This window comes from Mobula hypostoma, chromosome 3, assembly GCF_963921235.1.
Source record: "Mobula hypostoma chromosome 3, sMobHyp1.1, whole genome shotgun sequence".
NCBI lineage: Eukaryota > Metazoa > Chordata > Chondrichthyes > Myliobatiformes > Myliobatidae > Mobula > Mobula hypostoma.
In genome coordinates, this window is record NC_086099.1 from 62,306,531 (window position 1) to 62,323,802 (window position 17,272).

Here is a 17,272-nt window from a genome sequence, read left to right on the forward strand (position 1 = left end):
AGTTTCTGGAGTCTGCACAGGCACAATTTTACTCAAGAAGTGAGAACTTGCTATCAGTACTTTCCTGCGTCTTCTGGGGCACAGTATTTTAGACCTTTTCAAGTGGAACTCTTAGAAATAGGTGAATCATTGAAAATTTAAGATGTTTTTATAACCTTGAAAGTATTGTTTTGCTGTCAGAAGAGTTTAAATTTGCTTCTAAACTAATAGTACTGTTTAACAACTTTCTTGAGTCTAAAATTTACTTTACATGTGGATTGCCATTCCTTCAGAAAAGTATTTCACAGCTCCATGGAATTTTATTTTTATTTGTTTATAAAATAGTAACATCAACCTTGTGTTTGATCCCGTTGTTATTTCACATTCTGTAGAATGTTAAAAAATTTGTGCTTTATTCTTCTAGCTTGTTGTTTGTGAGAATCCTTAATCGTGATTGGTTGCTCAGGTTGCTTAGTGATATCAATGTCATTGCCTGTCAGGCACAGCACTGATGTTAGGAAAGGGACACTTCATCCCATGGAATATGCTTGTTTATTTTAAGTGTGTTTTGAGGTCAGCAGCAGTAGTGTTGCTTCAACTCTAACTGCAAAATCTAGGTCAATATTTTTGTCACTGAAGGAAGGATTGAGTTTCTAATTTTCAGGATGACACTTGAAGTCATTTATTTATGATGTTCAAAGTTTTACAGATAGTTTAGGAGTAAAAGATGGTAAAATTACGAAGAAAAGGTGTTTTGCCACAAGTTGTTGTTTAACATTCTAATTCACAAAGTACATATCAACATATAAATTATTGATTTGGTCTGATCGTCTTACATGCACAAATATTTCTTGAAGTTGGCCAATATTTTAATGAAGAATTGTGAATAAAAAGGGAACATTATGCTTAAACGGTTAAGAAAAAGAGCAGATAAATCTGGGTGTATATACAGCAGATTCATTCAGAGTAGCACTGGATAAATACCTGAAAGGACTTAAATTGGAGGTCAGTAGGCAGAAAGCCAGGAACAGATTACACAGTTTTTACATACTCACATGGCCAAATAGTCTTCTTCCTTCTGGGAATCATGCTGTGATTCTGGAATACTGCCATCGTCCTTAACTGAGTCTTCCAACCTAAATGTGCTCATTCGTGTTCTGACTGAGTAAAATCAACAAATTCTTGTATAATAAGTTGAGGGAATTCAAAATCAAAAAGCCAGTTGCGGTAAAGGAAAAGAGATATTGATAGTCAAATAAAGAGATATCAAGATTGGAGGAAATCTTACAGGGACATGGTCATGATCTTGATGTTCTTATCCTTTGTAGATCTTTTGATGTGATATGCAGAACTTGGACTTTAAAATATGATCGTTCATACTGTAGCCATAGTTTGCCACTGATAGTGTGGTGTATTTTAAATCCTGTGATAGAAGAACAAAGAGTGTACAGTTGCAAGAAAAAGTTTGTGAACCTTTTACAATTACCTTGTTTTCCGCATTAACTACTAAAAAACGTTATTTGATCTTCATCTAAGTTCCATTAATAGACGAGCATAGTCTGCCTTTACTAATAGCACACAAACAAATACACTACTTCTCGTGGCTACTGAGTACACCATTTAATCAATCACAGTCCAGTTTCAAAAAAGTAAGTGAACCTCAAGGAGTGGGTGTCCTGCAAAGATCACACCAAGAGCATAACATGCAATGCTGAAGGAGGTGAAAAAGAACCCAAGGTTAACAGCAAAAGACCTGCAGAAATCTCTAGAACTTGCTGAAGTCTCTGTTCATTGGTCTGCTATAAGAAAAACACTGAACAAGAATGGTGGTCATGAAAGGACACCACAGAGGAAATCACTGCTCTCCAAAAAAAACATTGTTGCACGTCTCACGTTTGCAGAAGATCTATGAAGTCTCTGTGGGTGGAGGTTAGGAAGAGGAAGGGGTCAATAACTTTACTGGGTGTTTTTTTAGAGGCCGCCTGATAGTAACAGGGATATCGAGGAGCACATAGGTTTCTTGACACAATATGTAGATAAGCCTACAGGAGGACAGGCTGTACTTGATTTGGTACTGGGGAATGAGCCTGGTCAGGTGTCAGATCTCTCAGTGGGAGAGCATTTTGGAGATAGTGGTCATAATTCTATCTCCTTTACAATAGCATTGGAGAGAGATAGGAACAGACAAGTTAGAAAAGCGTTTAATTTGAGTAAGGGGAACTATGAGGCTATCAGGCAGGAAATTGGAAGCTTAAATTGGGAATAGATGTTCTCAGGGAAAAGTACAGAAAAAATGTGGAAAATGTTCGGGGGATATTTGTGTGGAGTTCTGCATAGGTACGTTCCAGTGAGACAGGGAAGTTATGGTAGAGTACAAGAACCGTGGTGTACAAAGGCTGTAATAAATCTAGTCAAGAAGAAAGGAAAAGCTTACAAAAGGTTCAGAGAGCTAGGTAATGTTAGAGATCTAGAAGATTATACGGCTAACAGGAAGGAGGTTGAGGAGGAAATTAGGAGGGCCAGAAGGGGCCATGAGAAGGCCTTGGCAGGCAGGATTAAGGAAAACCCCAAGGCATTCTACAAGTATGTGAAGAGCAAGAGGATAAGATGTGAAAGAATAGGACCTATCAAGTGTGACAGTGGGAAAGTATGTATGGAACCGGAGGAAGTAGCAGAGGTATTCAATGAATACTTTACTTCAGTATTCACTATGGAAAAGGATCTTGGTGACTGTAGTAATGACTTGCAGCAGACCGAAAAGCTTAAGCATGTAAATATTAAGACAGAGGATGTGCTGGAGCTTTTGGAAAGCATCAAGTTGGATAAGTTGCCGGGGACCGGATAAGATGTACCCCAGACTACTGTGGGAGGCGAAGGAGGAGATTGCTGAGCCTCTGGCGATTATCTTTGTATCATCAGTGGGTACGGGAGAGGTTCCGGAGGATTGGAGGGTTGTGGATGTTGTTCCTTTATTCAGGAAAGGGAGTAGAGATAGCCCAGGAAATCATAGACCAGTGAGTCTTACTTCAGTGGTTGGTAAGTTGATGGAGAAGATCCTGAGAGGCAGGATTTATGAACATTTGGAGAGGTATAATAGGATTAGAAATAGTCAACATGACTTTGTCAAGGGCAGGTTGAGGCTTATGAGCCTGATTGAATTTTTTTGGGGATGTGACTAAACACATTGGTGAAGGTAGAGCAGTAGATGTAGTGTGTATGGATTTCAGCAAGGCACTTAATAAGGTGTCCCATGCAAGGCTTATTGAAAAAGTAAGGAGGCATGGGAACCAAGGGTTCCTTGCTTTGTGGATCCAGAATTGGCTTGCCCACAGAAGGCAAAGAGTGGTTGTAGATGGGTCATTTTCTGCATGGAGGTCGGTGACCAGTGGTGTGCCTCAGGGACCCTTACTCTTCGTGATTTTTATAAATGACCTGGATGAGGAAGTGGAGGGATGGGTTAGTAAGTTTGCTGATGACACAAAGGTTGGAGGTGTTGTGGATAGTGTGGAGGGCTGTCAGAGTGTACAGCGGGACATTTTTAGGATGCGAAAGTCGGTTGAGAAGTGGCAGATGGAGTTCAATCCAGATAAGTGTGAAGTGGTTCATTTTGGTAGGTCAAATACGATGGCAGAATATGGTATTAATGGTAAGAATCTTGACAGTGTGGAGGATCAGAGGGATCTTGAGGTCCGAGTCCATAGGATGCTTGAAGCATCTGCGCAGGTTAACTCTGTGGTTAAGAAGGCAGACAGTGATTTGGCCTTCATCAATCGTGGAATTAAATTTAGGAGCCGATAGGTAATGTTGCAGCTATACTGGACCCTGATCAGACCCCACTTGGAGTACTGTGCTCAGTTCTGGTCACCTCACTACAGGAAGGATGTGGAAGCCATAGAAAGTGTGCAGAGGAGATGTACAAGGATGTTGCCTGGATTGGGGAGCATGCCTTATGAAAACAGGTTGAGTGAACTTGGCCTTTTCTCCTTGGAGTGACAGAGGATGAGAGGTGACTGATCGTGTGGAGAGTCAGAGGCTTTTTCCCAGGGCTGAAATGGTTGCCACAAGAGGACACAGGTTTAAGGTGTTGGGGAGTAGGTACAGAGATGAGTTTTTTACTGAGAGAATGGTGAGTGCGTGGAATGGGCTGCCGGCAATGGTGGTGGAGGCTGATGTAATAGGGTCCTTTTAGAGACTTTTGGATAGGTCTCAGAAAAATAGAGGTCTTATGGGTAAGCCTAGTAACTTCTAAGGTAGGGGCATGTTCGGCACAACTTTGTGGGCCGAAGGGCCTGTATTGTGCTGTAGGTGTTCTATGTTTCTATCCCTTGGATGTTCCACAATGCTTCTGGAACAATGTTTTGAGGACAGATGAGACAAAAGTTGAACTTTTTGGCAGAAATGCACATTGCTATGTTTGGAGGAAAAAGGGCACTGCACACCAACACCAAAACCTCATCCCAACTGTGAAGCATGGGGGAAGGAGCATCATGGTTTGGGGCTGTTTTGCTGCCTCATGACCTGAATAGCTTGCAGTCGTTGAGGAACAATGAATTCAAAATTGTATCAAGATATTTTACAGGAGAATGTCAGAGTAACGGTCCATCATCTGAAACTTAATAGAATTTGGATGATGCAACAAGACAATGATCTGAAACACAAGAGTAAATCAGCAACAGAATGGTTTAAAACATAGAAAACCTGCAGCACAATACAGGCCCTTCGGCCCACAATGTTGTTTTGAACATGTCCCTACCTTAGAAATTACTAGGCTTACCCATAACCCTCTATTTTACTAAGCTCCATGTACCTATCTAAAGGTCTCTTAAAAGACCCTATCGTATCTGCCTCCACCACCGTTGCTGGCAGCCCATTCCATGCACACACCACTCTCTGAGTAAAAAAAACTTAACCCTGACATCTCCTCTGTACCTACTCCCTAGCACCTTAAACCTGTGTCCTCTTGTGGCAACCATTTCAACCCTGGGAAAAATCCTCTGACTCTCCACACAATCAATGCCTCTCATCATCTTATACACCTCAATCAGGTCACCTCTCATCCTCTGTCGCTCCAAGGAGAAAAGCCCGAGTTCATTCAACCTATTCTCATAAGGCATGCTCCCCAATCCAGGCAACATCCTTGTAAATCACCTTTGCACCCTTTCTATGGCTTCCACATCCTTCCTGTAGTGAGGCAACCAGAACTGAGCACAGTACTCCAAGTGGGGTCTGACCAGGATCCTATATAGCTGCAATGTTACCACTCGGCTCCTAAATTCAGTTCCACGATTGATGAAGGCCAATACACCGTATGCCTTAAACAGAAGAAAATAAGTGTTTTGGAATGGCCAAGTCAGAGTCCAGACCTTAACCCATTTGAGATGTTGTGGCATGACCTGAAGAGGGCTGTTCATGCAACGTATCCCAAAAATATTGAAGAGCTGAATCAGTTTTGTATGGAGGAATGGTCCAAAATTCCTCCTCACTATTGTGCGAGTCTGATCAGCAGCTACAGGAAATGTTTGGTGGAAGTTATTGCTATTAAAGGAGGTTCTACTAGTTATTAAATATAGGTGTTTGCATACTTTTTCCCTGCCTGGACTGTGAATGATTAAACAATGTGTTCAATAAAGACATGATAAGTACAATTGCTTGTGTTATTTGTTTAGGCAGATTGTGTTTATGACTTAGATGATCAGACCGCATTTTGTGAATAATTAAAGCAGAAAACCAGGTAATTGCAAAGGGTTCACAAACATTTTTCTTGCAACTGTACTTTGTGCCGAGGATGATGGATGCAGACTCCTAATAAGCTGTATGAGAGAATGGAGAGACTTTGGATTACCAGGAGTTAACTCAGCCTTTTCTCTATTTTGATCATTGGTAGTCTGTCAGCATCCTTACACCAATCCTCTTTTGGTGGTCATGTAGTTAGGAATGCAGATTCTAGAACTGGTATTTAGAGTTCATCTCAGTGCAAATGGAAGCCGTTCTTTGAAAACTGAAATATAAAGCTAAATTGAAAGGGATGTTAGTGCTGATCACAAAGTCAAGGTTGGATGTTGCCAACTAGATATGACTTTTGATAGCTTGAAGTTCTATGATGAAAGAGTAACAGATACTCAGTTGCAGAGATCTGTGGCCCTGGAAAAGAATGGTCCAGAGAGAAGGTTAATACAATGGCAATGTAAGGTAGAACAAGCACATTTAAGATGGCATATTTACTGGAAAAAAAGGTCAGATGGTTCTCTATACATGTAGAAATAAACTAGAGAGAAATAAATGAAAACTGGTATTACCACAGATATGGACAATCTGAAATTAAAATCCAAAAAGTTGAAACCCTCAGGAGCTCAAGCTTTATATGTAGAAAGAGAAGGTTTATATTCAAGTCTGACATCCTTCTTCAGAACTGGGAATGCTTGATACTAAATTTAATAAACTTTTGAATTTGTTTCCAAAATGGGGGCTTTATACAGAGTTACTATGTTCTGCTCCTTTCCATCTACTAAGCTAATTCTGAATATGTTGAATCTTAATGAACCTCTCTGATATCAATCTGTGCTCACTTTCTCAAACCTTCACTGAGATCATCGTTTACCTCCACATCATTTCCTGCTTTGCAGCTGTCTCCACATAATGGCTGTGAAATATAGATCACTTCAAGAATTGACTTCTTCACCATCTGCCTGCTGAAACCGTTGACTCCACAGAACAGGCTTTTTCATGGAATATTTTCTCTTTCAGATGAAGATCCATAAGCTCTTCTCCCCTTGTCAAGTCCCCCTTTGCCTTAGCAAAAGGTTTTTAGATTGTCTTGCTGTCTTCATTCTAACTTCAAATTCCTTCAGATCCCAGTCTAATTACGTGGCCCTTTGCCCTGTAATGTCACTCATTGGGTTATACATGTACATGAGAATTCCTCTCCCCTGCTTCTGTAAAGTAGAAAATCCAAGATTTTTCAGAATGATGCAGAAACTTCAATTTGTTGGTCAAGTTGGTGTAATCTTTTATTGTCTGTTTTATGAAATTTGCAGAATAGCTTCACTCACTTTTTGCTGGCTAATTATCAATATTTTTTGTTGTGTTTTTATGCAGCCTCAGCACCTGTTAGCACTGTAACCAAGCGCCGCATTTCTCCAGGTAGTAATCCCTGCTGGGTGAAGAAGGGTGTCACCATGTCAAACATCACAGTTGACCCAGATACCAAACCTGGAGAGTATGTTATTAAGAGTCTGTTTGCAGAATTTACGGTTCAGGCCGAGAAAAAGATTGAAGTTGTTATGGCTGAACCACTGGTAAGTCAGACTTTAATAAAAATACTTTGATGAGCGGTGTGCTTAACTTTGTTCATTACTGCATTCGTTGAGTAAGAAGCCAGTACTTCCCCAAATAAGATCAGTTATTGAAATTATATTCTGAGATTGCCATATTTTACATCCTATAGTTTATATCCAGTTTGTGCACTTATTTGGCAATAGCTTCAAAGAGCTGGTTGATTCTATTCATTTGTTTCTATCTTTCCTAACCTAAGGCAGGTGTTTGCCCCCTCTTACTATTCTTAACAGCCTCGTTACTAGACATTATTTCAGGCAACTTTTCAGTTACCTTTCCTAACTATTCTTCAAGGGCTGGCCATCTCAAACAAGAGAAAATTTGCAGATGCTGAAAATGCAAGCAACACACCAAAAATGCTGAGGAACTCAGTAGGCCAGGCAGCATCTGTGGGGTAAAAAAAATACAGTTGATATTTTGGGCCAAGGCCCTTCAGCAGGACTGGAGAAAAAAAGATGAGTAGATTTAAAAGGTGGGGAGAGAGAAGCACAAAGTGATTGGTGAAACCGGGAGGGGGAGGATCTGAAGTAAAGAGCTGGGAAGTTGATTGGTGAAAAAGATACAGGGCTGGAGAGGGGTAATCTAATAGGAGAAGACAGAAGGCCATGGTTGGCATAAACATCGATTTCTCAAACTTCCAGTAATGCCCCCCCCTTCACCATTCCTCATCCCCTTTTTCCTCTCTCACCTTACCTGCTTGCCTCTTCCATGGCCTCGCCCTCCCGGTTTCACCTATCACTTTGTGTTTCTCTACTCCTCATCTTTTTTTTTCCTCCAGTCCTGCCTTTTTTCCATAGATGCTGCCTGGCCTGCTGAGTTCCTCCAGCATTTTGTGTGGTGGCTGACTATCTGTCTTTTCTCGTGCATTGCCTATATATGCAATACTGTTTATGATATTGCACAGACAACAACTTTATCGTGATGCTCTCTTAAGCAGTTAGTGATAAATTGGCTTGAAACACTTCAATGAATATTAACTTGGCATTGGGTTTAATGAAGTAATTTTGGTGATTTAAGTGATAGCAACTGTTTGTTACATTTTGCTTCATGCTTGAAACAGGTTTATGCCTGATTTAAATTTCGTCAGCTGTGCTTTTTCTTAGAAGTCGGCATGATTACTTTGACAGTACTTGTATGAAATTTTGTTTTTCCCTTCATAGCTTCCCTCCACCACACCACAATCTTTGAAGCAGTGACACATAGAACATCTGTTGATCCTGGGAATGGAGAACATTAGATGGAAAAATAATGTTCCTTTAAATTTTTTTATATCCTGGCAACATAGCGCAGCAGTTAATACTGCTGCTTCAGTGTACATGGACCTGAATTTGATACTAACCACAGGTGCTATTTGTGAGGAGTTTTAGCATATCTGCCGGTTAATAAGTGGTTTTTGCTGGGTATTCAAATTTCCTTCATATTCCAAAGATATTCTGAGGCTGAAATCTCAAGGTTTATTTGCAGGTGCAACAGTTTATAGCGAAGATGTATGGAATGTTGATCTTCGTTGCCAGAGGGATTGAATTTAAGAGCATGGGGGTAATGCTGCAACTTTACAGGATATTGATGAGGCCATACCTGGGGAACTGCATGCAGTTCTGTTTTCATGCTTTCGTTCCTGGAAGAAAGATAAACTGGCTTTGAAGCTAGTTCAGAGGAGGTTCAGCAGGTGATTCGGAGATGAGGAGGTTAGCCTATAGGAGAGATGGGGTCATCTGGGATTTGGAAACATGAGAGAGGATCTTCTAAAAACATATCCAGTTATGAAAGGGAGAGATAAGATAGAAAGGCAGGAAAGCTGTTTCTACTCGTCAATGAGATGAGAACTAGGGAACATGGCCTCCAGATTCGGATTTAGGACCGAGATGGGGAGAAACTGCTTTTCTCAGAGTAGTGAATTGGTAAAATTTTCTGCAGGGAATCAATAAAGGCTACCTCATTAAATATATTTGAGACACTGATACATTTTTGCACAGCAAAGGAATTGATGTTATGGGGAATAGCCTGGTAGGAGGAGCCGAGTCCATGGCAGATCAGCCTTGATGTTACTGAATGGCGGAGCAGGCTTGATGAGTCAGGTGGGCTACTGCTGCACCTACTTATTATATGATGGCAGATTTATATACTTAAGTAACAAAAGAACCCATGGGCAATTAAATGTGATGCATTTTGTGCTTGCCCATATGAAACTGAAGAATCCTTCAATGAAATGTCTCACTGTGCACAAATTCTTCAGCTCCCCAATAATTTGAGGTATATTTATTTATTTTTCCAGATTTTACATTCAACATCTGACCAGCCTATTTAAGTTTCTGTTATTAAATGTTGTCCCTTTCATTTTATACAAACCCTATTTAGATGTAATTTATATAGTTAAGTTTTTAATTCTCACTTTCTTACTAGCACCTGTAATTTTCAAAATTTTTTTCATTGTTACAGTAAATATTTCTTGCTGTGTGAAGCACCTGCAGTTGTAGTTAATTCTGATTTCCCCTTCATTGAATGTTAGTGACTTAACACAGAAAGGAATAGATGTGACTGAAAAGACTGTCGAAATCACTACAGCTTACAATGAATATGAGGGTGAATTAATTTGGCTCAATTATTGAAGTTGAGATGACAGACCAGAATATAGCAGCACCATAGTATCTATCACACTGGTATAAGTGGCTCCTTTAAGGGAACTTTTTCAATACTCCAATTCAAGAGTTTTATACCTTGGAGTTTATATTTTTCTCCTGGAACTCACAAAAGAATACCACAGTTGAATATAATTTCCAAGGGTCTTCACTTTATGCTATAGAATGTAGTGTTTTACTGTCAGAATCTAAAGCAACTAGGAAAAAAAAATAAAAGTTGTTTGCACTGTGCTGGCATTCTGTTAGGTCTGCAGTTTCCTAATAAATTTCTGATACTGCCAAAATGTTCCAAAGAAACAACATTCCATCAGAGGGTTTATTGTAAATTCTTTGAATAATGCTGAGCATAAACAGTTCATTGCTTGTTTGCCTCAATTACGAGGCATTATGTAAACAGTAAAAATCATTATATCTCTGCAATCTTTAAAAATTGAGAAGTCAGTAAGAATATCTATAAAACAACAAATATTTTTTCTCATTCTGGAATTAGTATTAAAAAAAGATGAGCCCAGATTACTCAAATAAAGAAAAATTAATATAAGGGATTATGTTCCTTGGAGATTTTGGATGTACATTACTTCATTCATGTGATATTTTCCTTCCCACGCCACATAAAGCTGTCTTTGTCCCACTGAATGAGAAGTTTTTTTAATTTCTTTTCCACATGACAAACTTAACAACAATAATTATATTTTTTTCAGCTGTTAATATTAAGCTCTTTTGTTGATTTAAAAATATTCTTAATTTTAAATCGTGTGGATTCAAATGATTACAGCTCAGTGTTCAACAGCATCATCCCTTCTCTTCTAATCAACAAGCTTAATAACCTGGGCTTCTGTATGTCTCTTTGCAACTGGATCCTTGACTTCATCATTGGGAGACCACAGTCAGTGCAAATCAGAAATAACATCTCCGAAATCAACACCAGCGCTCCTCAAAATTGCATACTTAGCCTACTGCTCTTTTCTCACTATACCCATGACTGCATGGCTAGACGCAGCTCAAACACCATCTATAAATTTGCCAATGACACATCGTTGTTGGCAGAATCTCAGCTGATGATGAGGTAGCGTAGAGGAGTGGGATAGATTAGTTGGTTAAGTCACAACAGCAACCAATCTCCACTTTAAATATACTCAATGATTTGGCCTCCAACGCCATCTGTGACAATGAATTCCACAGATTCGCTACTCTCTGGCTAAAGAAGTTCCTACTCATCTATGTTTTAAATGGACGTCCCTCTATTCTGAGGCCGTGCCCTCTGGTCCGAGACTTCCCCACCATAGGAAGCGTCCTCTTCAGATCCACTCTTATCTAGGTCTTCGGGCATTCGAGTACTATATGCCCACTCTTTGGCTTTTTATATTGGCTTTGGCTTCTCTTGTCAGCCATGGTTGCCTCATGCTCCCTTTAGAATACTTATTCATCTTTGGGATGTATCTTTCTTGCATCTTCTGTATTGCTCCCAGAAACTCCAGCCATTGCTGTTTTGTCATCATTACTGATAGTGCCCCCTTCTAATCAACTTTGGCCATTCCTCTCTCATGCTTCTGTAAATTCTCTTTACTCCACTGTAATACTGATACATCAAACTTTATTTTCTCCCTCTCAAACTGCAGGGAGAATTCTGTCATATTATGATCACTGCCTCATAAGGGGTTCCTCTGCCTGAGTTCGTTTGTCAAATCTGGGTCATTACCTAACACCCAATTCACAATTATTGTTCCCTTAATAGGCTCAACTACAAGCTGCTCTAAAAAGCTATCTCATAGGCATTCTACAAATTCCCTCTCTTGGGATCCAGCACCAACTTGATTTCCCAATCTACCTGCAGATTGAAATCCCCCATGACTTTTGCAACATTTCCCTTTTTTTTAATATGTCTTTTCTATCTCCCATTGTAATTTGTAGCCCCCATCCTGGCTGCTGTTCGGAGGCCTGTTTATACCTCCCATCAGGGTCTTTTTACCCTTGCAGTTTCTTCACTCTAACCACAGGTTTCTACATCCTGTGATCCTATGTCACCTCTTTCTAAGGATATGATTTCATTTTTTACCAGTAGAGTGACACCACCCTCTGCCTATCCTTTTGATACAGTGTGTATCTTTAGATGTTAAACTCCCAACTGTGATCTTTTTTCAGCCATGACTCAGCAATGCCCCCAGTGTCATACCCGCTAATCTCTAACTGCACTACAAGATAATCTACTTTATTCCGTATACTGTGTGTCTTCAAATATAACACCTTCTGTCCTATATTCATCACCTTTTTTTGATTTTTGGCCTCCTGTTACACTTTAACTCATCCCACTGACTGCTCTATAATTTGCCTGTCCTTCCTCACATTCTCACTACACACTGCATCTACTTGTACACCAACTGCACCATCATGGAACATAGAATAGTACAGCACAGTACAGGCCCTTTGGCCCACATAATTGTGCCGACCCTCAAACCCTGCCTCCCACATAACCCCCCACCTTAAATTTCTCCATATACCTGTCTATAGTCTCTTAAATTTCACTAGTGTATCTGCCTCCACCACTGACTTGGGCAGTATATTCCATGCACCAACCACATCCTCCTTGAATTTCCCACTCCTTACCTTAAAGCCATGTCCCCTTGTACTGAGCAGTGGTGCCCTGGGGAAAAGGCACTGGCTATATCTTATATACCTCTATCATGTCTCCTCTCATCATCCTTCTCTCCAAAGAGTAAAGCCCAAGCTCCCTTAATCTCTGATCATAATCCATACTCTCTAAACCAGGCAGCATCCTGGTAAATCTCCTCTGTACCCTTTCCAATGCTTCCACATCCTTCCTATAGTGAGGCGACCAGAACTGGACACAGTACTCCAAGTGTGGCCTAATCAGAGTTTTATAGAGCTGCATCATTACCTCGTGACTCTTAAACTCTATCCGTCGACTTATGAAAGCTAACACCCCATAAGCTTTCTTAATTACCCTATCTACCTGTGAGGCAACTTTCTGGGATCTGTGGATATGTACCTCCAGATCCCTCTGCTCCTCCACACTACCAAGTATCCTGCCATTTACTTTGTACTCTGCCTTGGAGTTTGTCCTTCCAAAGTGTACCACCTCACACTTCTCTGGGTTGAACTCCATCTGCCACTTCTCAGCCCACTTCTGCAACCTATCAATGTCTCTCTGCAATCTTTGACAATCCTGTACACTATCTTCAACAACACCAACCTTTGTGTCATCTGCAAACTTGCCAACCCACTCTTCCACCCCCACATCCAGGTCGTTAATAAAAATCACGAAAAGTAGAGGTCCCAGAACTGATCCTTGTGGGACACCACTAGTCACAATCCTCCAATCCGAATGTACTCCCTCCACCACGACCCTCTGCCTTCTGCAGGCAAGCTAATTCTGAATCCACCTGGCCAAACTTCCCTGGATCCCATGCCTTCTGACTTTCTGAATAAGCCTACCATGTGGAACCTAGTCAAATGCCTTACTAAAATCCATATAGATCACATCCACTGCACTACCCTCATCTATATGCCTGGTCACCTCCTTAAAGAACTCTATCAGGCTTGTTAGACATGATCTGTCCTTCACAAAGCTATGCTGACTATCCCTGATCAGACCATGATTCTCTAGATGCCCATAGATGCTATCTCTAAGAATCTTTTCCAACAGCTTTCCCACCACAGACGTAAGGCTCACTGGTCTATAACAGGGGTCCCCAACCTTTTTTGCACTGCAGACCGGTTTAATATCGACAATATTCTTGCGGACCGGCCGACCAGTGGGGGGGGTGGGTAGGGTTGCCAACAGACAAGAGTAGCAGACAAATACATTGAGTTTACCCCCAGAAAGACTACAATGACCATGAAGCCTTGCGCGGGCACCAGTGTGCATGCGTGACCTACCGATTTTCCCACCCCCCCACAAATCGTTTTCGGCGATTCTGTTCGGGGGGGAGGGGGAGAGGGGTGTTAATCACGACCGGAATATAGGTGATAAGTGGCTAATACACTCAATTTCATTTCTAAAAGGGTTTCTCTAACGAATTTAATATTAAACACACCGCATATTTTCCTTGCATGAATACAGTGATAAGTCAATTATCAGGGGAGGACAGGGGAGCTTGAAGTAAATGTTGAACGAACTTCCAGTAGAAGTGGTAGAGGCAGGTTCGATATTATCATTTAAAGAAAAATTGGATAGATATATGGACAGGAAAGGAATGAAAGGTTATGGGCTGAGTGCAGGTTGGTGGGACTAGGTGAGAGTAGCATTCTGCACGGACTAGAAGGGCCGAGATGGCCTGTTTCCGTGCTGTAAATGTTATATGGTTATATAAGTCACTTATAAGTCAATAGCATCATTACATTTTAAGTAACGTTTAGATATTAAAAACACAGCACATATTTTCCCCGTATGAACATATAAAATTACTGCAACACACTAATATCGCTGAATCAGTGGGAGCCCTGGGCTTGTTTTCCTGCAACAACACGGTGCCATCGAGGGGTGACGGGAGACAGTGATACTCGAAGGGGGTTCCTTATGTCCAGTCTATTCCGCAACTTAGTTTTCGTTGCGTTCATTGCAGAGATATGTTGGAAGTGGAAGCAACGTTTTCAGTGCTTTCGTGGCTATCTCAGGATATTTAGCCTTGACTTTGATCCGGAATGCCGGCAAAGATGTTATGTCAAACATACTTTTCAGCCTGCCGTCATTTGCAAGCTCGAGAAGTTGATCTTCTTCCCGCTCCTACATGAATGACGCTTGCATTCAAGCTCAACAGTGGGCATGACAGGGAATGAGGAAAGGTGCAGCTGACTCCTATCACCAAATCATATCGTTTCCTTGCGGGCCGGTAGCACATGCTTTGTGGCCCGGTACCAGTCCACAGCCCGGTGGTTAGGGACCGCTGGTCTATAATAACCCGGACTATCCTGACTACCTTTTTTTGAACAAGGGGACAACATTTGCCTCCCTCCAATCCTCCGGTACCATTCCTGAGGACAACGAGGACATAAAAGATCCTAGCCAGAGGCTCAGCAATCTCTTCCCTCGCCTCGTGGAGCAGCCCGGGGAATATTCCGTCAGGCCCCAGGGACTTATAACTCCAACACCTCCTCTCCTTTAGTATCAACATGCTCAGAACATCAACCTCACTCATATTGTCCTCACCATCATCAAGTTCCCTCTCATTGGTGAATACCGAAGAGAAGTATTCATTGAGGACCTTGCTCACTTCCACAGCCTCTAGGCACATCTTCCCACCTTTATCTCTAATCGGTCCTACCTTCACTCCTGTCATCCTTTTGTTCTTCACATAATTGAAGAATGCCTTGGGGTTTTCCTTTACCCTACTCGCCAAGGCCTTCTCATGCCCCCTTCTTGCTCTTCTCAGCCCCTCTTAAAGCTCCTTTCTTGCTACCCTATATTCCTCAATAGACCCATCTGATCCTTGCTTCCTAAACCTCATGTATGCTGCCTTCTTCCACCTGACAAGATTTTCCACATCACTTGTCACCCATGGTTCCTTCACCCTACCATTCTTTATCTTCCTCACTGGGACAAATTTATCTCTAACAACCTGCAAGAGATCTCTAAACATCGGCCACATGTCCATAGTACATTTCCCTGCAAAAACATCATCCCAATTCACACCCGCAAGTTCTAGCCTTATAGCCTCATAATTTGCCCTTCCCCAATTAAAAAATTTTCCTGTCCTCTCTGATTCTCTCTTTTTCCATGATAATGCTGAAGGCCAGGGAGCGGTGGTCACTGTCCCCCAGATGCTCACCCACCGAGAGATCTGTGACCTGACCCGGTTCATTATCTAATACTAGATCTAGTATGGCATTCCCCCTAGTTGGCCTGTCAACATACTGTGACAGGAATCTGTCCTGGACACACTTAACAAACTCTGCGCCATCCAAACCCTTGGAACTAATCAGGTGCCAATCAATATTAGGGAAGTTAAAGTCACCCATGATAACAACCCTGTTATTTTTGCAGCTTTCCAAAATCTGCCTCCCAATCTGCTCCTCTGTATCTCTGCTGCTACCAGGGGGCCTATAGAATACTCCCAATAGAGTAACTGCTCCCTTCCTGTTCCTGACTTCGACCCATACTTACTTAAAAGAGGATCCTGCTACATTACCCACCCTTTCTGTAGCTGTAATAGTATCCCTGACCAGTAATGCCACCCCTCCTCCCCTTTTACCCCCTCTCTATCCCTTTTAAAGCACTGAAATCCAGGAATATTGAGAATGCATTCCTGCCCTGGTGCCAGCCAAGTCTCTGTAATGGCCACTACATCATAATTCCATGTATGTATCCAAGCTCTCAGTTCATCACCTTTGTTCCTGATGCTTGTTGCATTGAAGTACACGCACTTTAGTCCTTCTACCTTCCTACCTTTACACCCTGTATTCTGCTTCTCTTTCCTCATAGCCGCTCTATATGTTAGATCTGGCTTTACTCCATGCACTTCTTTCACTGCTCTATCGCTCTGGGTCCCATCCCCTTTGCAAATTAGTTTAAACCTTCCCGAACCATGCTAGCAAACCTACCTGCAAGGATATTGCTCCCCCTCGAGTTCAGGTGCAACCCATCCAATCTGTACAGGTCCCACCTTCCCCAGAAGAGAACCCAGTGATCCAAAAATCTAAAACCCTGCCCCCTGCACCAAATCCTCAGCCATGCATTCAACTGCCATCTCCTCCAATTCTCACCATCACTATCATGTAACACTGGCAGCAATCCTGAGAACGCCACCCTTGAGGTCCTGTTCTTCAGCCTTCTGCCTAGTTCCCGAAACTCACACTTCAGGACCTCATCCCTCTTCCTGCCTATGTCGTTGGTCCCAACATGTATCACGACTTCTGGTTGCTCTCCCTCTCGTACCAGGATGTCGTGCACCCGGTCAGAGACATCCTGGACTCTGGCACCCGCGAGGTAACAAACCATGCGGCTGTCCTTCTCACATCCACAAAATCTCCTGTCTGCTCCCCTGACTATAGAGTCTCCAATCATGACAGCTCTCCTCTTCTCCATCCCACCCTTCTGCACCACAGGGTCAGACTCAGTGCCAGAGGCCCTGCCACTGTGGCTCACACCTGGTTGGTCGTCCCTACCAACTATCCAGGACGGTAAACTTATTATTCAGGGGAATGGCTACAGGGGTGCTCTGCACTACCTGTCTACTCACCTTCGCTTTCCCCCCTCTGACTGTCACCCAATGACCTGCTTCCGACAGCCTAGGTGTGACTACGTCCCTGTAGTTCTCATCTATGACTGCCTCATTCTCCCTTATGAGCTGAAGGTCATCCAGCTG

General features: G+C 42.0%; 1 protein-coding gene across 17 annotated transcripts in view; it reads left to right on the top strand.

The window, feature by feature from the left end:
* fryl (furry homolog, like) overlaps positions 1-17,272 on the top strand; it is a 376,544-nt gene that overhangs the window by 127,654 nt on the left and 231,618 nt on the right. For all 17 annotated transcript variants that reach the window (XM_063043177.1, XM_063043178.1, XM_063043163.1 and 14 more), the window contains one exon: positions 7,075-7,274. In XM_063043177.1, the coding sequence (XP_062899247.1) occupies positions 7,075-7,274 (200 nt within the window). Of the gene's footprint in view, positions 1-7,074; positions 7,275-17,272 lie in introns of those variants that run through there.